The sequence below is a fragment of the Orcinus orca genome, chromosome X, assembly GCF_937001465.1.
Source record: "Orcinus orca chromosome X, mOrcOrc1.1, whole genome shotgun sequence".
Taxonomy (NCBI): Eukaryota; Metazoa; Chordata; class Mammalia; order Artiodactyla; family Delphinidae; genus Orcinus; species Orcinus orca.
The window spans coordinates 93,677,515-93,699,601 of record NC_064580.1 but is presented as its reverse complement, the minus strand read 5'-3'; the positions used below and the strand labels follow the sequence as shown (position 1 = coordinate 93,699,601).

The 22,087-nt window shown below is 35.2% G+C and overlaps 1 protein-coding gene across 7 annotated transcripts in view; it reads left to right on the top strand.

The window, feature by feature from the left end:
• RBM41 (RNA binding motif protein 41) overlaps nucleotides 1-21,560 on the top strand; it is a 71,300-nt gene extending 49,740 nt beyond the window's left edge. For 4 of the 7 annotated variants that reach the window (XM_004281506.4, XM_049704361.1, XM_033408801.2 and 1 more), the window contains 2 exons: nucleotides 13,602-13,749; nucleotides 15,705-21,560. In XM_004281506.4, the coding sequence (XP_004281554.1) occupies nucleotides 13,602-13,749; nucleotides 15,705-15,871 (315 nt within the window). In that variant the 3' untranslated portion in view covers nucleotides 15,872-21,560. The remainder of the gene's footprint in view (nucleotides 1-13,601; nucleotides 13,750-15,704) is intronic. The other 3 variants (XM_049704360.1, XM_049704362.1, XM_049704359.1) reach the window with 1 other exon arrangement.
• Nucleotides 21,561-22,087: the final 527 nt, after the last annotated feature.

Below are 22,087 nucleotides of genomic sequence, written 5' to 3'. Positions count from 1 at the left end.
CAGTGTTGTACAGATCTCTAGAACTTTTCATCTTGCATGACTGAAATTTATACCCACTGAACAGCAACTCCCTATTTCCTGATCCTCCCAGGCCCTGGAAACTACCATTCTACTTTCTGCTTCAATGACTTTGACTACTGTAGATACCATATATAAGTGAAATTTTGCAGTATTTGTTCTTCTGTGACTGGCTTATTTCACTTAGCATAGTGCCCTCGAATTTCATCCATGTTGTAGCATATGACAAGATTTCCTTCCTTTTTTCTAGCTAAATCATATTCCACTGTATGTATATACCACACGTTTTTATTCATTCATCTGTGGTGGACATTTAGGTTGCTTCCACCTCTTGGCTGTTGTGAATAGTGCTGCAGTAAACATGTGAGTTCTGATATCTCTTCAAGATTCTGATTTTAATTATTTGGATAAGTAACCAGAACTGGGATTCTTGGATCATATGGTAGTTCTATTTTTAATTTTTTGAGGAACCTCCATACTGTTCTCTGTAGGAACTGCACCATTTTCCATTCATACCAAAAGTGCACAAGGGTTCCAATTTATCCACATTCTCATCAACATTTATTTTCTGAATGTGTTCTTTGAAGAAATGCCTATTTAGGTCTTTTGCCCATTTTTTTCAAGTTGTCTTTTGCTGTGAGTTGTGGTAATTCCTTATATATTTTAGATATTAACCTCTAATCAGATATATGGTTTCCAAATATTTCTCCCATTCCGTAGGTTGCCTTTTCACTTTACTGTTTCCTTTGCTGTGCAGAAGTGTTTTAGTGATGTAGTCCCACTTTATTTTTGCTTTTGTTGCCTGTGTTTCTGCTGTAATACCTAAGAAATCATTGCCAAGGCCAGTGTCATGAGGATTTTCCCCTATATTGTCTTCTGGAAGTTTTAGAGTTTCAGGTCTTATGTTTAAATCTTTAATCCACTTTGAGTTGATTTTCGTGTATGATATAAATAAGAGGCCAATTTTATACTTTTGCATGTGGATATCAACTTTCCCAACGCCATTGGTTGAAGGGACTATCCTTTCCCCATTGTGTATTCTTGCCCCGCTTATTAATCAGTTGACTGTATATGTGTGGGTTTATTTCTGGGCTCTCTATTCTGTTCCATTAGTCTACATGTCTGTCTTTATGCCAGTATCATACTGTTTTGATTATTGTAGATTTGTAATATATTTTGAAATTAAGAAGTGTGAGGCCTCCCCAGTTTTGTTCTTACTTCTCAAGATTGCTCTGGCTATTTGGGGGTCTCTTCTGGTTCCTTATGAATTTTAGGATTGTTTTTCTATTTCTACAAAAAATAACATTGGGATTTTGATACGAATTGCATTAAATCTGTAGACCACTTTGGATAGTGTGGATATTTTAATAATACTGTCTTCTAGTACATGAACATGGGACATCTTTGAGTTTATTTGTGTTGTCTTTAATTTCTTTGAGCAATGTTTTGTGATTTTCAATGTACAGGTCCTTCACTTCCTTGGTTAAGTTTTTCTTCAATTGAAGTATGTTTGACATACAAAAAAAGCTGTACATATTTAATGTATGCATCTTGGTGGGTTTGAAGATAAATATACAACATGAAACCATCACCAGTACAATGCCCTAAACTTAACCATCACCTCCAGGAATTTCCTCCCTCCATTTTTTCTTTTGATAAGAATATTTAACATAAGATCTATCCTTTTAACAAATTTTTAAGTATCCAATACAGTATTGTTAACTATATATACTCTGCTGTACAATAGATCTGTAGGACTTACTCATCTTGTATAAGTGAAACTATATACCCTTTGATGAACACCTCCTCAATTACCCTTCCTCCTAGCCCCTGGTAAACACGATTCTATTCTCTGCTTCTATGAGTTTGACTATTTTAGATTCATGATATATGTGGGTCATGTAGTATTTGTTCTTCTGTTTCTGGTTTATTTCATTTAGCATGTCTTCCAAGTTCACCTACGTTGTAGCAAATGACAAGATTTTATTCGTTTTTAAGGCTGGGTAATACCTTGTTGTATTTATACACCACATTTTCTTTTTATCCATTCATCTGTCAATAGACATTTAGGTTGTTTCCATGTCTTTGCTATTGTGAACAATGGTGCAGTGAACATGGGAATGCAGATATTTCTTCCAGATTCTGATTCCAGTTCTTTTAGATATATAGCCAGAATTGGGATTGCTGGATTATGTGGGTTCTATTTTTGATTTTTAAATGATCTTCCAACTGTTTTCCATTGTGGTTGTACAAATTTACATTTCCACCAACAGTGTACAAGGGTTAAAATTTTTCCACATCCTTACCAACACATCTTTTTTTTTTTTTTTTTTTTTGCTTTTGAGTTTCAGGAATCCCTTATATATTTTAGATATTAACCCTTCATTAGATATATGATTTGAAAATACTTTCTCCCATTCTGTAGGTTGCTTTTTAACTTTGCTGATTGTTTCTTTTGCTGTGCATATTGGTTTGAATTGATGTAATGACACTTGTCTGTTTTTGCTTTTGTTGCTTGTGCTTTTTCACAGCATATCTAAGAAATTATTGCCAAGGCCAGGGTCAAGATTTTTCTGTTTTCTTCTAGGAGTTTTAGAGTTTCATGTCTTATTTTTAAGTCTTTACTTCCTTTTGAGTTGGGTTTTGTGTAGGGTATAAGAGAAGCATCTAATTTCATTCTTTTGTACTGGATATCCAGTTTTCCAAACACCATTTATTAAAAAGGCTATCTTTTCCCCATTGTGTATTCTTGCCCTCCTTGTCTAAGATCAGTTTATGATAAATGTGTGGTTTATTTCTAGGCCCTCTATTCTATTCCATTGGTCAATATGTCTGTTTATTTTTATGCTAGTACCTTACTGTTTTGATTACTGTAGTTTGAAATCAGGATATGTGACACATCCTACTTTGTTCTTCTTCCTCAAGATTGCTCTGTTGATTTGGGGTCTCTTGTGGTTCCATATGAATTTTAGGACTTCTTTTATTTCCATAAAATTTGTGATTTTTTTTTTTTTTTTTTTTTTGGCTGTGTTGGGTCTTCTCTGCTGCGCACGGGCTTTCTCTAGTCGTGGCGAGCAGGGGCTACTCTTTGTTGTGGTGTGCAGGCTTCTCATTGTGGTGGCTTCTCTTGTTGCAGAGCATGGGCTCTAGGTGTTCGGGCTTCAGTAGTTGTGGTGCAAGGGCTCTAGAGTGCAGGCTCAGTAGTTGAGGCACACAGGCTTGTCGCTCCACAACATGTGGGATCTTCCCAGACCAGTGATCGAACCCGTGTCCCTTGCATTGGCGGGCGGATTCTTAGCCACTGCACCACCAGAGAAGTCCCTGTCACTGGGATTTTGATAACAATTGCATTGAATCTGTAGATCACTATGAATAGTATGTACATTTCAACAATATTAATATTTCTAATCCATGAATATGCAATGTCTTTCCATTTATTTGTGTCTTTCAATTTTTTTTAAATGTTTGTTTTTTTTTACTGAAGTATAATTTACAATGTTGTGTTAGTTTCTGGTGTACAGCAAAGTGATTCAGTTTTTTATACACACACACACACACACACACACACACACACACGTATACAGTTAGTCTCCTACATACAAACCTTCAAGTTGTGAACTTTCAGAGATGCAAACGTGTGTTCACATGTCCAGTCATGTAAGTTAGTTCACATGTCTGGCGTACATTGTCACATGCATGCATCCTCTACAAGTGATTATGCTTTTGTGTACTTTACAGTAGTGTATAGAGTACAGTAGTACAGTATCTTTATTTTAAGCCCAGGATGTCCGGAAGCAAGCATAAAAGCAGTGGTGATGTAGCTGGTACTGCTAAGAAGTGCCAAGTGATAACAATGGAAACAAAAGTGAAAATAACTGAGAGAGTGGAGTGAGGCAAAACAATGGTAGATGTCACTCGTTCTTATAACATGAATCTTTCAACCATCAGCATGATTTTGGAGAACACGGACAAGATCATGTAACATGTGAAGTCTCCTGTGCCAATGATGTCAACAATAGTATCAAAGAAGTGTGGAAAAGTGATGGAGGAGATGGAGAAACTTCTCAGTGTGTGGATGCAGGATCAGCATCTGCGTCGAGTCCCACTCAACTTAATGCTGATTTAAGAGAAAGCTAAAAGGCTTTATGAAGACTTGAAGAAGAAACACGGCGAAGAATCCAAGGGCGCATCCTTTAATGCCAGCCATGGCTGGTTTCATCAGTTCAAGGCTAGAGCCAACCTTCACAACATAAAAGTAAGTGGCGAGGCAATGAGTGCAGATAACAGTAGCTGCCCGGGAATTTCCTGAAATGTTTCGAGAAATTATCGATAAAGGTATGTATTTACCCGAGCAGGTTTTTAATGTGGATGAGTCAGGACTGTACTGGAAGAGGAAGCCAGACCGAAGTTACATCAGTAAGGAGGAAAAGTTGATGCCAGGCTATAAAGCAGCAAAGGATAGGCTATCTCTGTTGTTTGGTGGCAGTGCTTCCAGCAATATGAAGCCGAAGCCTCGCTTAGTTTATCATTCAGAGAACCCAAGAGCCCTTAAAACATAGCCAAGGGCTCTCTTCCTATTGTGTGGAAGAGTAACCCCAAAGCCTGGGTTACACAGCCATTTTCCAGGACTGGTTTTTCCACCAATTTATCCCGGAGGTAGAGAAATATTGCTTGGAGGAGGATGTTCCATTCAACATTCTTTTGCTGCTCAACAATGCTCCAAGCCAATCCCCATTCATGGACGACTTTCATCCCAACATCAAAGTACAGTAGTGCATATGCCACTGAATACTACATCGCTCATCGAACCTATGAACCAGGGAGTTATAGCAACGTACAAGAAATATTATTTACATCACACTTTTCATCAGGCAGTAAAGGTGAGTGACAAATCAGGAACAACTTGGCGACAATTTTGGAAGGACTATGACATCTACAAGGCCATAAAAAAACATTGACTCTGCTTGGCGTGAGGTTATGGCCGTCACCATGAATGGGGTTTGGAAGAACCTTGGCCCACAGTTTGTTCACGGTTTTCGTGGATTTGAGAAGGTGGATGAGGAGTCCAAAGAGGCCTTCAGCAATGTAGTGACCCTCAACGAGCAGCTGGATGGAGCTAGATCTGCAAGAGGACGACTTCATTGAACTCCTTGCTGTGCAGCATGAGGAGCTTACTAATGAAGACCTGGTGGAATTGGAGGCCCAGAGAAAGGACGAAGAGAGACAAGAGGAAGAAGTAACTGAAGAACCGAAAAGATTCACGATGCAGGAAATGGCAAGGGGATTTTCTTTATTTAAGGAGGCATTGTTAGTTTTTGAGGCATAGGACCCAAACGTAGAAAGGTACACAAAGGTTGCTGCAGCCGTTCAGAATGCAATCCAGTGCTACCGTGTCATCTTATGATGAGAAGAAAAGAGCTACTACCCAGACATCACTAGATCATTTTTTTTAAGAGGGTAGATAGAATTGAGTCCAGCAAGGAACCAGAACCTGTGCCATCAACGTCAGGCGTGAGTGAAATTGCAGCTTGCCCTCCATCTCCTGTTGCTGATGGTCCTTCAGCTCTACCATCTCCCACCTCCTCTCCCTCCTCCAGTCAGTAACTCTTCTTGCCTGTTCACTGGATGCCAGCCTCTGTATGCCAGCTGTTGTACTGTACTACTGTACTTTTCAAGGTACTATACTGTAAGGTATAAAATGTTTTCTTAATTTTTTGTGTTTGTTTTTTATGTATTATTTGTGTGAAAAGTATTATAAACCTATTACAGTACAGTACTAAATAGCCAATTGTGTTAGTTGGGTACCTAGGCTAACTTTGTCAGACTTATGAACAAATTGGACTTAGAACACACTCTTGAAATGGAACTCGTTCATATGTAGGGGACTTACTGTATATAATTTTTCAGATTATTTTCATTATAGTTTATTACAAGTTACTGAATATAGTTCCCTGTGCTATACAGTAGGATCTTGTTGTTTATCTGTTTTATATATAGTAGCTTCTATCTGCTAATCCCAAACTCCTAGTTTATCCCTCCTCCCTGCCTTTCCTCTTTGGTAACCATAAGTTTGTTTTCTATGTCTGTGAGTCTATTTCTGTTCTGTAAATAAGTTCATTTTTATCATATTTTAGATTCCACATATAAGTGATGTCATATGATATTTGTCTTTGTCTGACTTTCTTCACTTAGTATGACAATCTCTAGGTCCGTCCATGTTGCAGCAAATGTCATTATTTCATTCTGTTTTGTGGCTAGGTAGTATTCCATTGTATATATATACCACATCTTTTTCCATTAATCTGTTGACATATATTTAGGTTGCTTCCATTTCTTGGCTATTGTAAATAGTGCTGTTATGAACACTGAGGTGCATGTATCTTTTTAAATTAGAGTTTTCTCCAGATATATGCCCTGGAATGGGATTGCTGGATCATATGGCAACTCTGTTTTTAGTTTTTTAAGGAACCTCCATACTGTTCTCCATAGTGGTTACACCAACATACATTCCCACCAACAGAGTAAGAGGGTTTCCTTTTCTCCACACCCTCTCCAGCATTTATTATTTGTAGACTTTTTGATGATGGCCATCCCAACTGGTGTGAAGTGATACATCATTTTAGTTTTGATTTGCATTTCTCCAATAATTAGCGATGTTGAGCATCTTTTCATGTGCCTATTGGTCATCTGTATGTCTTCTTTGGTGAAATGTCTATTTAGGTCTTCTGCCTATTTTTGATTAGGTTGTTTGTTTTTTTGTTACTGAGTTTTATGAGCTGTATGTATATTTTGAAAAGAAGCCCTTGTCAATTGCATCATTTGCAAATATTTTCTCCCAGTACGTAGGTTGTCTTTTAGTTTTGTTCATGGTTTCCTTTGCTGTGTGAAAGCTGATAAGTTTGATTAGGTCCCATTTGTTTATTTTTGCTTTTATTTCTATTGCCTTGGGAGACTGACCTAAGAAAACATTGGTATGATTTATGTCAGAGAATCTTTTGCCTGTGTTCTCTTTTAGGTGTTTTATGGTATCCTGTCTTATATGTAAGTCTTTAAGCCATTTTGAGTTTATTTTTGTGTATGGCATGAGGCAGTTTTCTAACTTTATTGATTTACATGCAGTTGTCCAGCTTTCCCAACACCACTTGCTGAAGAGACTGTCTTTTCTCCATGGTATATTCTTGCCTCCTTTGTCAAAGATTAATTGATTGTAGATGTGTGTGTTTATTTCTGGGCTCTCTGTTCTGTTACATTAATCTATATGTCTGTTTTTGTGCCAGTACCACGCAGTTTTGATTACTGTAGCTTTGTAATTGTCTGAAGTCCGGGAGGGTTATGCCTCCTGCTTTGTTCTTTTTCCTCAGGATTGCTTTGTCAATTCTGGGTCTTTTATAGTTTCTTATAAATTTTAGAATTATTTGTTCTAGTCTGTGGAAAATGGCATGGGTAATTTGATAGGGATCACATTAAATCTGTAGATTGCTTGAGGTAGTATGGCCATTTTAACAATATTAATTCTTCCAATCCAAGAGCATGGTATATCTTTACATTTCTTGAAATCATCTTCTGTTTCCTTTATCAGTGTTTTATAGATCTCAGCATATAAGTGTTTCATCTCCTTGGTCAGGTTTATTCCTAAGTATTTGATTTTTTTGATGCAATTTTTATTTATTTATTTTTTATTGAAGTGAGTTACAATGTTGTGTTAAATACTGCTGTACAGCAAAGTGACATATATATATATATATATATATACACACACACACATACACACACACATCCTTTTTCATACTCTTTTCCATTATGGTTTATCACAGGATATCAAATACAGTGGGATAGGATATTTGCTATACAGTAGGACCTTGTTTATCTGTAGCTTTATCCTTTTTTTTTTTTTTTTTTACAAAGGAACTGTTTATTAACTAACATGTAATTCTACTAACTTTCTATGTCTCATGGTCATAACCACTGTCAGGATGTTGTTAAGGCCACTGTGTCCCCTTTATGAGATCCATAAGAAGAAACTGCTGACTCGTCTTTTTTTTTTTCTTTAAAACATCTTTATTGGAGTATAATTGCTTTACAATGTTGTGTTAGTTTCTGCTGTATAACAAAGTGAATCAGCTATGTGTATACATATATCCCCATATCCCCTCCCTCTTGCGTCTCCCTCCCACCCTCCCTATCCCACCCCTCTGGTGGTCACAAAGCACCGAGCTGATCTCCCTGTGCTATGCAGCTGCTTCCCACTAGCTATCTGTTTTACATTTGGTAGTGTATTTATGTCCATGCCACTCTTTCACTTCATCCCAGCTTACCCATCCCCCTCCCTGTGTCCTCAAGTCCATTCTCTACATCTGTGTCTTTATTCCTGTCCTGCCCCTAGATTCATCAGAACCTTTTTTTTTTAGATTCCATATATATGTGTTAGCATACGGTATTTGTTTTTCTCTTTCTGACTTACTTCACTCTGTATGACAGACTCTAGGTCCATCCACCTCACTACAAATAGCTCAATTTAGTTTCTTTTTTATGGCTAATATTCCATTGTGTATATGTGCCACATCTTCTTTATCCATTCATCTGTTGATGGACACTTAGGTTGCTTCCATGTCCTGGCTATTGTAAATAGTGCTGCAGTGAACATTGTAGTACATGACTCTTTTTGAATTATGGTTTTCTCAGGGTATATGCTCAGTAATGGGATTGCTGGGTCATACAGCAGTTCTGTTTTTACTTTTTTAAGGAACCTCCATACTGTTCTCCCTAGTGGCTGTATCAGTTTACATTCCCACCAACAGTGCAAGAGTGTTCCCTTTTCTCCACACCCTATGCAGCATTTATTGTTTGTAGATTTTTTGATGATGGCCATTCTGACTGGTGTGAGGTGATACGTCATTGTAGTTTTGATTTGCATTTCTCTAATGATTAGTGATGTTGATGATGTAATTTTTAAAGGGATTTTTTAAACTTTCCCTTTCTGATATTTCATTGTTAGTATAAAGAAATTCAACAGATTTCTATATGTTAATCTTGTATCCTGCTACCTTGCTGAATTTGCTTATCAGTTCTAGTAGTTTTTGTATGGAGTCTGTAGGGTTTTCTATATATAGTATAATGTCATCTGCATATAATGACAATTTTACCTCTTCCCTTCCAATTTTGATACCTTTTGTTTCTTTTTACTGTCTGATTTCTGTGGCTAGGACTTCCAGTCCTATGTTGAATAGAAGTGGTGAAAGTGGTCATCATTGTCTTGTTCCAGATTTTAGTAGGAAGGCTTTTCACTGTTAAGTATTATGTTGACTGTGGGTTTGTCATAAATAGCTTTTCTTATGTTGAGATATGTTCGCTCTGTACCCACTTTGATAAGAGTTTTTGTCATGAATGGATGTTGAATTTTATCAAATGCTTTTTCTGCATCTGTTGAGATGATCGTGTGTTTTTTGTCTTTTCTTTTGTTGATGTGGTGTATCATATTGATTAATTTGCATATGTTGAACCATCCTTGTGACCCTGAGATGAATCCAACTTGATCATGGTGTATGATCCTTTTTATGTGTTGTTGGATTTGGTTTGCTAATATTTTGTTGAGAATTTTTTGCATCTATGTTCATCAAAGATACTGGCCTGTAATTTTCTTTTATGGTAGTGTCTTTGTCTGGATTTGGTATCAGGATGATGGTGTCTTCATAGAATGACTTTGGTAGTGTTCCCTACTCTTCAGTCTTTTGGAAGAGTTTGAGAAGGATTGATATAAGTTCTTCTTTGTATGTTTGGTAGAATTCCCCAGTGAAGACAACCAGTCCTGGACTTTTTTTTGCAGGGAGTTTTTTTAAATTACAGATTCTATTTCACTTCTAGTGATTTGTCTGTTCAAACTATCTATTTATTTTTGATTCAGGTTTGGTGGACAAGTTTCTAGAAACTTGTCCGTTTCTTCTAGGTTGTCCAATCTGTTGGCATATAATTGTTTATAGTATTCTCTTATGGTTTTTTTGTATTTCTGCAGTATCAGTTGTGATTTCTCCTCATTTATTTGGGTTCTCTCTCTTTTCTCATTGAGCCTGACCAGAGGTTTGTCAGTTTTGTTTACATTTTCAAAAAAACAGCTCTTGGCTTATTGATTTTTTCTCTTGTTTTTTGATATCTATTTTATTTATTTCCTCCCTGATCTTTATTATTTCCTTCCTTCTGCTGACTTTAGGTTGTGTTTGTTCTTCTTTTTCTAATTCTTTTAGGTGGTAGGTTAGGTTGTTTATTTGAGATTTTTCTTGTTTTTGAGGAAGGGATTTATCACTACGAAGTTCCCTCTTTGGACTGCTTTTGCTGCATTCCATAGATTTTGTATGGTTGTGTTTTCATTGTCTTTTGTCTCAAGGTATTTTTTAACTTCCTCTTCGATTTCATTGTTTTTGACCTATTGCTTTTTTAGTAGCATGTTTCATCTCCATGTAATCATTTTTTTTCTCGTTTCTCTTTCTGTGGTTGATTTCTAGTTTCATGCTGTTGTGGTCAGAAAAGATGCTTGAAATAATCCCTGGCCTCTTAAATTTGTTGAGGCTTGTTTTGTGTCCTAGTATGTGGTCTGTCCTAGAGAATGTTCCAGTGTGCACTTGAAAAGAATGTGTATTCTGGTTGTTGTTGTTTTGTTTGATTTGGTGGTTTTTGTTTTTGTTTTTTTTGGATGCAATGTCCTGAAAATATCAATTAAGTCTGTCCTGTTGTGTCATTTTGTTGCCTTATTGATTTTCTGTCTGGAATATCTGTCCATTGATGTCTTTTGAGATGATTTGTGATTTTTATCCTTCATTCTGTTAATGTGTTGTATCTTATTGACTGATTTTCATATGTTGAACCATCCTTGCATCACAGGGATAAATCCCATTTGGTCATGATGTGTGATCCTTTAAATGTGCTTTTGAATTCAGTTTACTAGTTTTCTGTTAAGGATTTTTGCATCTGTATTCATCAGGGATATTGGCCTGTAGTTTTCTTTTCTTGTAATGTCTTTTTCTGCTTTTGGTCAGGGTAATGATAGCCTCATAAAATTAGTTTGGGAGTGTTTCCTCCTCTTCAGTTTTTTGAAAGTGTTTGAGGAGGATTGGTATTAATTCTTCTTTAAATGTTAGGTAGAATTCACCTGTGAAGCCATCTGGTCCTGAGCTTTTCTTTGTTGATTACTGAATCAATTTTATTGCTAGTTATATATCTATTCAGATTTTCTATTTCTTCATGATTTTGTCTTGGTAGGTTTTATGTTTCTAGGAATTTATCCTTTTTTCTAGGTTATCCAATTTGTTGGCATATAATTATCAGAGTAGTCTCTCATAATTCTTTTTTATTTCTGTGGCATCCATTGTAGTGACTCCTCTTTCACAGCTAATTTTATTTGAGTCTTCTTTTTTTTCTTAGCCTAACTAAAGGTAGTCAATTTTGTTGATCTTTTTAAAACACAGCTCTTAGTTTGGTGGATTTTTTTCTATGATTTTTCTAATCTCTATTTCATTTATTTCTGTTCTAATCTTTATTATTTCCCTCTGATAACTTTGAGCTTAGTTTATTCTGTTTTTTCTAGTTCCTTGAAGTATAGAGTTAAGCTGTTTGAGAGCTTTCTCCTCTTTTAATTTAGGCACTTAATGCTATAAAATTCCCTCTTAGCATTGATCTTGCTGCGTCCAATAAATTTTGGTATATTATGGTTTCATATTCATTTGTCTCAAGGTATTTTCTAATTTCCCTTTTGATTTCTTCTTGGACCCATTAGTTGTTCTAGAGTATTTTTGTTTAGTTTCCACAAATTTGTGAATTTTCTAGTTTTTCTTCTGCTATTGAAAGTGAGGTATTGAGATCTCCTAGTAATATTGTGTTGCTTTCTGTTTCTTCCTTCAGTTTTCTCAATGTTTGCTTCATATATTTAGGTGCTCTGATGTTGGATGTATATATATTTATAGTAGTTATATCTTCCTGGTGAAATTGACCTTTTTATCGTTATATAATATCCTTTTTTGTTTCCTTTGAAAGTTTTTTACTTAAAGTCTATTTTATCTTATATAAGCATGGCCAACCCTGCTCTTTTTTGGTTACAACTTGCATGGAATTTATTTTTCTATCCTTTCATTTTCAGCCTATGTATGGCCTTAAATCTAAAGTGAGTTTCTTGCAGACAGCACATAGTCAGATCTTGGTTTTTCTTTGTTCAGCCACTCTATGTCTTTGATTAGGGAGTTTAATCCATTTATAGGTAAAGTAATTATTGATAGGGAGGACTTACTATTGCCATTTATTAGTTGTTTTCTGTATTGTAGCTCTTTTGTTGCTCTTTTTCTTTCTTGAGGTCCTCCTTTGTATTTCAGTGAATTTTTGGTAGTGAAGTGCTTTTTTCCTTTCTCATTTTCTTTTGTGTATCCTCTATAGGTATTTTCTTTATAATTACAATGGAACTTACCCAAAACATCTTATAACAATCTATTTTAAGCCGATAAGAACTAAGTTCAATCACACTTAAGAGCTCTTTTTTGTTGTCTTGAATATTTCTTTTTTTAATAGCATCCCATTCATAATAGATGGAATATTTTCTCTTATTTCTCTGAGGGTATTAGTGATGGCTTTTTGAAGTGTTTTTTTTTTTTCGTCCTTGCATAGTTTCTGTTTTCTCCCATTTGCTTTCATTTCTTTGTTTGCTCTGTTCTCTTTCACATTAGAGGCTTTTCTCAGATGCCTGATAATCTGTGCTCATATTTATGAGTAGGGGCCAAAAACAGATTGGAAGCTCTGAGCAAATGAGTGATCCTTATTGACTTTGAGCTTCACTTAAAGTCATCTGGCTTGTCCATTTCTTGGAGAAATTCCACATCCAAAATCAGCATTTTTAGATCTTTCTTCTTGGGGTAATCAGATTCCCCAGAGAAGACTTCAGAACTCTTGCATGGGAGGGTACCACCAGCATTGTGGGAGCCTAATGGGAGGAAGTGTTTGGGGTATCCTCATCATTCAGAATGCATTATTTCTCTTAATCTCCTAGTTTTTAGGAACAGTATTCTCATCCTCAACTGTATCTAGCTCTCCCTGTGTTCAGAGAATGAACCTCCAGTATTCACCAAGATTGGGAGTGGTCTTTACCCAGTAGCATATTATAGGGGAGGTGTTTAAAGATCTAATCTATTTTTAAAGAGTTTTCAACCTACCCACCTTATCTTAACCCCAGCTCTTTACATCCATTTCCAGAGACACCTGAATATATCAGTTTCTAAAATGTTTGAGGATTCTTAGGTGTAGATTGGGTTAGTTCCTGGCTTTCCCCACTGCTGGTTTAAGATTCAGCTTTCTTGAGTACACTCGTTCAGTTATTTTCCAGCTTCCAGAATATTGTTGCTATTGCCTCCTTTCCTTGTTCTTCCTTACCTTGTCAGTTTGTATTAAAAAAAAAGTCTCTATAGTTTTTGGAGAGTTTTCTGGAGGGATTGAAATTAGATGCATGTGTTCAATCCACCATCTTTATCTGAAACTAACTAATTCCTACCACAATTAAATAGTTGCCTTACCTCCCTAATGTGTTATTTCTGGTGATCCTTGGTTTATATTAGGTGTTATACCTGAAGAACCTTAGCCCTCGGGTGACCGAAAGAGATCTTGTCTCATTATTCGCTCGGTTCCAGGAGAAGAAAGGACCTCCAATTCAATTCCGAATGATGACTGGACGAATGAGGGGGCAGGCTTTTATCACTTTTCCCAGTAAGTAGTTTCATCTGGATAATTACTCAGTTGTAGCATAAGTTCATTAGTGACTACTTATCCCCTCTCTTGTTTAGGTATAGCACTTTGATTTCTCTACAGCACATGAGAAGTATGTGCTTGGCCAAGCACATGGGAGGAAGGGAAGAGAACTAAGGAAAACATGTTTTTAATTTTTCTCTACTTTCCCTTCTGTGCTTCCTCTCCTCCTTTGACAGTGCACGACCACTTTATACCTTTGTCCTCACTTTTCCTCAGCCTTGGCACTTCCTACTCACGCCATCAAAATTTACTTTCCCTTTGCTGAAAATAGTATTCCTAGTCCAAGTTATAATTATGTTAATTATTAATATATTGGTATTCTGATCAGAACACTCGTACTTGCATTATGCCCTATTCCTTTAGGACTGAGAGACTGCAAGATATTATGCTATTATGCTATATTATGCTAATTCATTACTAATTCATAATTAACTAGTAGGTGATATATTCTTTTAACTATTGTTTGCATCTTAATACATGATTTCAGTATCCTAAGCCAAAGGGAGAAATAATACAGGCATATCTCAGAGATATTACAGATTCGGTTCCAGACCACTGCAATAAAGTGAATATCCCAGTGAAGCAAGTCACATGAATATTTTGGTTTCCTAGCATATGTAAAAGTTATTTTTGTACTATACTGTAGTCTATTAAGTGTGCAGTAGCATTTTGTCTAAAAAAACAATGTACATACCTTAACTTAAAAATACTTTCTTGGTAAAAAATGCTAGCCATCATCTGACAGTGCAAGGTTGCTAGAAACCTTAAATTTGAGGGAAAAAACTGCAATATCTGCAAAGCATAATAAAGCAAAGTACAGTTAAAAAGTTATACCTGTATAGGAATTTCAGTTCCTATGACAGACCAGACTTTCTTTTTTTGGTGGAGGCTGGGTAGGAGCTGTGCCTTTTATTATCCCTAAAGTATCATCATTTATATACAGCCTAGTAATCTATTTAAAGGGAAGTGCTTTTATACATGAGCAGTGCCAAACTCCCCTGCATTCTTTTCATACAGCATTGTACCATCTTTCCTATCTCATTGAAGGTTTGTGGATCCTCAACGCTAGTGATTTTTAGTCTTTTCAAGTGTGAGAACCCTTTTTAAACTTATAAAATTACTTCATGCACCCCCACCTAATATGATCTATTAATTGAAAAGATATGTAATAAAAAGGCTTTATACACTAAGTACTTCTAAATAAATAACCATTTTAGTAATTATACATGCATTTGAAAATTTGTAGTGCATACATATATGAGACATAAATTGGTTCAATCTAAAAACATTGCTTGTCCACTTATGATTTCACAGACTCTAGGCAGTAATTCCATTCCTTCCTAATTTCCCACATCCAGGCTCTGAGACCCATAAATCAAATCCTCCTGCTATATGCTATATACTCTTACACCTCAAGCTTCCATATGCCTGCAAGCATTCTTAAACTTACTTATCCTAATGAGGGCTCCTACAACCACTCTCTGATCAAGAGGAAAAAGTAGCAAAATGTCCTCAATACCATGATAACTTCTTTTATTTGTCTTCCCCATTTTGAAAAATGATTTCATTCTTACAGTACCTATAATCTGTTATCTAAGATAGAGGTTTGTGTATTATTAGTTATAGCTTAACCCTCTTTAACACACTGTCTGTATCCTTGTTTCTTTACCTATATCATTGAATTAGGAGAAGCTCTCAAACATCCATTTTAAGATTTTATTGTTGTTATTCTTAGCCATTAGTTTAATCTTGCTGAGTTATTACAAATTTGAGATTGTAGAAAACCCAATAAAATCAAATAATTATGTGGCCTTATAGCCTACACTGAACTCCAAGGCAAAACAACATAAACTAGACTTGGAATAAAATCGATTAAGCCACATATAAACTGATGTTTTTTCTTTCTCTTTTAGATACAGAAATAGCATGGCAAGCATTGCGTCTAGTAAATGGATATAAACTACGTGGGAAAATATTGGTGATAGAATTTGGAAAGAACAAAAAGCAGCAGTCAGATCTCCAGGCTGCTTCTCCAATATCATCTACTACAGATAATACTACAGAAATCAGTGGCAGCTAGAAGACATAAAGATTGTGAGTCCCAGGAGGTCTTTCTTGCATCAGAATCTAAGATCTAGGATTTGTATATAGATAGCAATTTATTTGGAATTGAAGAAGAGAAGCTAACTGAGGGAGAGAAAACTGAATTAAAATCCCTTTCAGCTTTTGGAAAGAATTGGTAGAAAACATTTTCTATAATCAAACACTCTCTGGGATAGACAATATAATGAGTATGGAGGATAGGGAATAAAGAGTATCATTTTCTCAGGATAAATTACAGTAGATTACTTCCAAGGGTTTTTTTTTAATCATTATAATTTATATGAGGTCTTAAATATTTGTCCCTTGAGATAACATTCTTTCAAGACTGGCTCCTATATATACAAAACTAAAAAATGAATTAAGTGTTGAAATATTTATTTATAGAGCCCATTTGTCCCTAAATTTATTTTCCTAGTAAATAAATGACCAAGACTCCAGGCCTAAACATCAGCAAATGCTCTTGAATGAGACCTATCAGCAGTAACAGTAGGTAGTTTTCATAAGTTAGTCAACATATTTAATGGACATTTCCCTATTAAGTTATCACTGTCTTCAAATAGCTTTATATTTTTTCTAATGAAAGAATTTAGATCAAAACATTAATGTTCTCATAGTCATTTAAGCTAGCTACCATTGAGTAATGATTGAATTAAAAGCAATAAACATTGAATCATTGTCTATTACATGTTAGAGATTAGATATATTAATTTTAGAAGAGGAACATACTAGCAAAGAATAACTAAAGAGGGGTAGAAATAAAGAGCTCTCTAGAAGAGAGGCAGCCTACCCCAAATCCCCCAGTTGTTTGTTTGTAGTTGCTGGAGAATAGAAAGATGATATGATATAGAGGAAGTAGTACCAACTTTGGAGTCAGACTTGTTTGAACTTCACAGCCATACTTACCACTCTGTGACCTTGGCAAGTCACTTAATCTGAGCCTCAGTTTTCTCATCTATAAAAATGACGATAATAATACTACTTACCTCATTGGGTTGTGATGTTTAATGGGATAATTGTATCCAGGTTGAAGATCAGAAGGAAAAATAATGAAAATTTAATGGGGTAAAGAACCATTAAGCACTCCAACATACTTGTAATGGGAATATCAGAGAAAGAAAGGAGCAGAAAAAATATTCCAAAAAATAATGGCTGTAAAATCCCAAATTTGATGAGAAACATTATCTACACATCTGAGAAATCTCAATGAACCCCAATTAGGATAAATAAGAAGAAATCAACAAACATACCATAATAAGAATGCTAAAACCCAAAGACAAAGAGAAACTTTTGAAAGCAACATGAGACAACTGAAGCAACTTACAAGGGAACCTCAATAAGAGTAATAGATGACTTCTCATCAGAAACAATGGAGGTGGCAGTGGGAAAACATATTCAAAGTGCTGAAAGAAAAAGACTGTCAATATAGAATCCTATATTCAATAAAGCTGTTTTTCAAAAATGAAGATGAAATAAAGACATTCCCACATAGTCAAAAACTGAGAGACTATGTTGCTGTCAGGCCTGACTTACAGGAAATGTTAAAGGAAGTTCTTCAGGTGGAAAGCAAGTGACCTCAGACAGTAATTTGAATCTACACATCCAAAAAATTAGCATGGGTAAAGGTAATTATGTAATTATAAAAGACAGTCAAAATACATTTTTCCTTTCTTAATTGATTTAAAAAGCTATTTTATAAGACAATATGTATATAGTTGCATTGTTGGATCTATAACATATAAAACTGTAATATATTTACCAAAAACAAGACAAAGGAAGTGGGTGGAAACAAAGCTGTATTGGATTAAAGAAATGACTCTAAAATGGTAACTCAAATCCATAGGAACAAATGAAGAAAATAAGAAATGGGAAATAAGGTTAATATTAAAAAGTTGTAAATATATACTTGTTCTTTCTTCTCTCAGCTTCTTTAAAAGACATAAAATTATATTAAGTAATAATTATAATGATGTATTGTTGGGTTTGTAATATAGAAATAATAATAACAATAATACCACAAAAAGTGAGAAAAGGAGTAGGTTTATATAGCAATAAGGTTTTTATATCTCATTGGAATTTAGTTAGTATATAGCTGAAGCCAATTAAGTTAAGATGTGTATGGTAAACCCTAGAGCAACCACTAAAGAAATAACTAAAAATATATAGTGAAAATATTAAAGACGTTTAAATGTTTTATTAGAAAACATTCAAAGCAAAAGAAAGCAAAAAGAGGAATGGAGGGCTTCCCTGGTGGTGCAGTGGTTGAGAGTCTGCCTGCCGATGCAGGGGACACGGGTTCGTGCTCCGGTCTGGGAAGATCCCACATGCCACGGAGCAGCTGGGCCCATGAGCCATGGCCGCTGAGCCTGCACGTCCGGAGCCTGTGCTCCGCAGCAGGAGAGGCCACAACAGTGAGAGGCCCACGTACCACAAAAAACAAACAAACAAACAAAAAAGAATGGAGAAACAAAAGCTTGAGACATATAGAAAAGAAACCGTAAAATGGCAGTCGTTAAGTCCACCTATGTTAATAATAAATATGAATGGATTAAACAATCCAATCAAAAGGCAGAGATCATCAAACTGGAAAAAAAAAAAAGACTTACCTCTATGCTTTTTATTGGATTCACACTTTAGATTCAAGGATACAGACTGAAGGTTAAAGGATAGAGAGAAATATCAGGCAAATGGCAACTATAAGAAAGCCAGAGTGGCTATACTATTATCTAAAGTCTATTTAAAATGGACTTTAAAACAAAAAATGTCACTATAGATAAAGAGTGACATCTTATATTGATAAAAGTCAATCCATCAGAAAGATATAACAATTAGAAACACATATTAACCTAACAACAGAGTACCAAAATACATGAATCAAAAACTGAAATGTGGCTTCCCTGGTGGCGCAGTGGTTGAGAGTCCACCTGCCGATGCAGGGGACACAGGTTTGTGCCCTGGTCCAGAAGGATCCCACATGCCACGGAGCAGCTGGGCCCGTGAACCATGGCCGCTGAGCCTGCGCATCCAGAGCCTGTGCTCCGAAACGGGAGAGGCCACAGCAGTGAGGGGCCCGCGTACCACACACACACAAAAAAAACCTGAAATGAATGGAGAAATATAAAAGTATACAATAAGAGTTGGGGAATTAAGTACCCCATTTTCAATAAGATCTAGACAGAAGATGAACAAGGGAATAAAAGACTTGAACAATGCTATAAATCAACTAGACCTTAAAGAGACTTATGGAACACTTCACCTAACGAGCAGAATACACATTCTTCTCAAGTGCACATGAAACATCTCCAGGATAGACCATATCACATACCATAAAACAAACCGCAGTAAATTAAAGTGGATTAAAACTATGCAAAGTATGTTCTCTGACCACATGGAATGAAGTTAGAAATCAGTAACAGAAAGTTGGGAAACACAAATATGAATTAGACACACTTTTAAATGACCAGTGGGTTAAGGAAGGAATTACAAGATTAATTTGAGATGAGTGAAAATGAACACACAAAATGCCAAAACTTCTGGGATACACCTAAAGCAGTGCTTAGAGAGAAATGTATAAGTACAAATGCCTATAATTTAAAAGAAGAAAGATAACATATCAATAACCTCACTTTACACCTTAAGACACTGGAAAAAGAGACTAACTAGAAAAAGCAGAAGGAAGGAAATAAGAGATTAGATAAATATATAGAGAATAAAAAGTCAACAAAACCAAAAGTTGGTTCTGTATAAAGACCAACAAAAGTGATAAACCTTTCAGTAGGTTGACCAGGAAATAAAGGAGACTCAACTTACTAGGATCAGAAATGAAGGCGGGAACATTGCTACCAACCTTATAAAAATTTAAAACAAAAATTATGAAGGAACACCATGAACAATTTTATGCCAATAAATTAGGTAACTTACTTGAAATACAAAAATTCCTAAAAATACACGAACTACTGAAACCAATTGTTGGTGGGGGGGGACAAAGAAAATCTGAAGATAACCTGTAACAAGTAAAGTGGTTAATTAGTAATTTTTTAAAATACCCATAAAGAAAAGCATAGGCTCAAATGGATTCTTAGATTAATTCTCACAAACATTAAAGAAGAATTAATACAAGTTCTTCACAAACTCTTCCAAAAAGTAGAAGAGGAGGGAACACTTCTGATACATGCCACAACGTGGAAGAACCCTGAAAACATGCTAAATGAAAGAAGCCACTCCAAAAGGCTATATATTATATGATTCTAAATATACAGTGACAGAAAGTAGATTAGTGGTTGCTTAGGGCTTCAGGTAATAGCTGAAGTGTATGGAGTTTCTTTAGAACTTGATGAAAATGTTCTAAAATTGTGGTGATGATTGTACAACTCTGAATATACTACAAATCATGAATTGTACACTTTAAATGGGTGAATTTTATCTTACCTGAATTATATTTTAATAAAGTCACACACACATACAAATACTGGTTATAACCTAAATGTCCATCAGTATGAGAATGGATAAATTATGGCACATCCGTTTAGTGGAATACTATACAGGCATTAAAATAATGGGATATATCTATTAATGCATTCTGACCTGTATGATGTCCAGGATTTTGTAATAAGTTAAAAAGTTATATATATATATGTGTGTGTGTGTGTGTGTGTGTGTGTGTGTATACATATATGTACACACACACACATATATATATGTATATATATATATAATACTTTTTTATAAACAAAAGCATTTGTGTATGTATGGTATATGTATATATAGATATTTCTGAATAAACTTAGGAAAAAGCTGGGAAATACACATACCAAACTGTAAACCTTTTAGAGGTGGGATTGGATAGGCTGAAAGGGGACTTGCTTTATAAAATTTTTCAAGTGTGATTTGGGCTGATTTTTACTTTTTTCAGTATTTTTTTAAATAAAGAAAATTTTAATATTCTACCAGTGACTTGGCTTCCAGAATATTTGTCAGGCCTGCTCTGAGGATATCATCTAACTATACTCAGGACAAACATCTATTCCTTTGATATACTGCTCACTTAGGATTAACTCCAATTTTAAATATAGTTTAAAGGACAAGAAGTAAGTTATACTGGTATAACCTCTTGCACATGTTACCCAGGAGCATACTTCTAAGCTGGACTTTTCAGAAGAAACTTCTTCCTGTTGGGTATAAAATCTCACCTCTGCCCTTTACTAGACCTGCAGACCATTAACAATGGAGGAAAATAAAAATGGAGGATGTCCCTCAACTGGTGCATAGATAAACTGTGATATATATCCATACAATGGAATACTACTCAGCAATAAAAACTATTATGAACTATGATACATGCAACAGCTTGGATGAATCTCAAATGCATTTTGCTAAGTAAAAGAGGCCAAACTCAAAAGGCTACTTACTGATAGATTCCATTTATATAACATTCTGGAAAGGATGAAACTATGGGAACAGAACAAATCAGTGGGTGACGGGTTAAAAATGAGAGACTGATTACAAAAAGGTAGCATAGGAATTTGTTTTATAATGGAAATTATCTGTATCTTGATTATAATTACATGAGTGTATGCATTTGTCAAAACTACTAGAATTGTACACCAAAAAGGATGAATTTTACTGTATGTAAATGTTTAAATAAATGTAACTTATAATGGAAGAAAGAAGTTTCTCAAAGTCATTTCCATAAAGTATTGTTCCTATTCTGTGGTCTTTTGATCACTATTGAAGACTTAAAGTCACTTGGCTACTATTCCTTATTTTCTGTCCACAGGTCAGCAGAAATCATCAGTTTAAAAAATCTATATACACATATACACACTAACCCACCATAAAAAAAATCAAAAGACAAACTGGAAAATAATTTGCCACACACAGGAGCTAATTTCCTTAACATAGAATGCATATAGTTTTCTTAATATACAAAAGTCAAGAATCCAACTAAAAAGTGGGTAAATGAAAATTTATAGAGAAACTGAAATATAAATGCCTGATAAACTAAGAAAAATGTTCAGAGTAGTAATACAAATTAGGAAAATTAGCTCTCTTTTTTTGCAGCATCTTTTTTAAAAAACCTTTTTAGATTTATAGAAAAGTCACAAAAATAGTAAAAGAGTTCCTATATATCCTTCACCTAGCTTCCCCAATGTTAACATCTTACATAACTATAGTACAGTTATCAAAACTAGGAAAA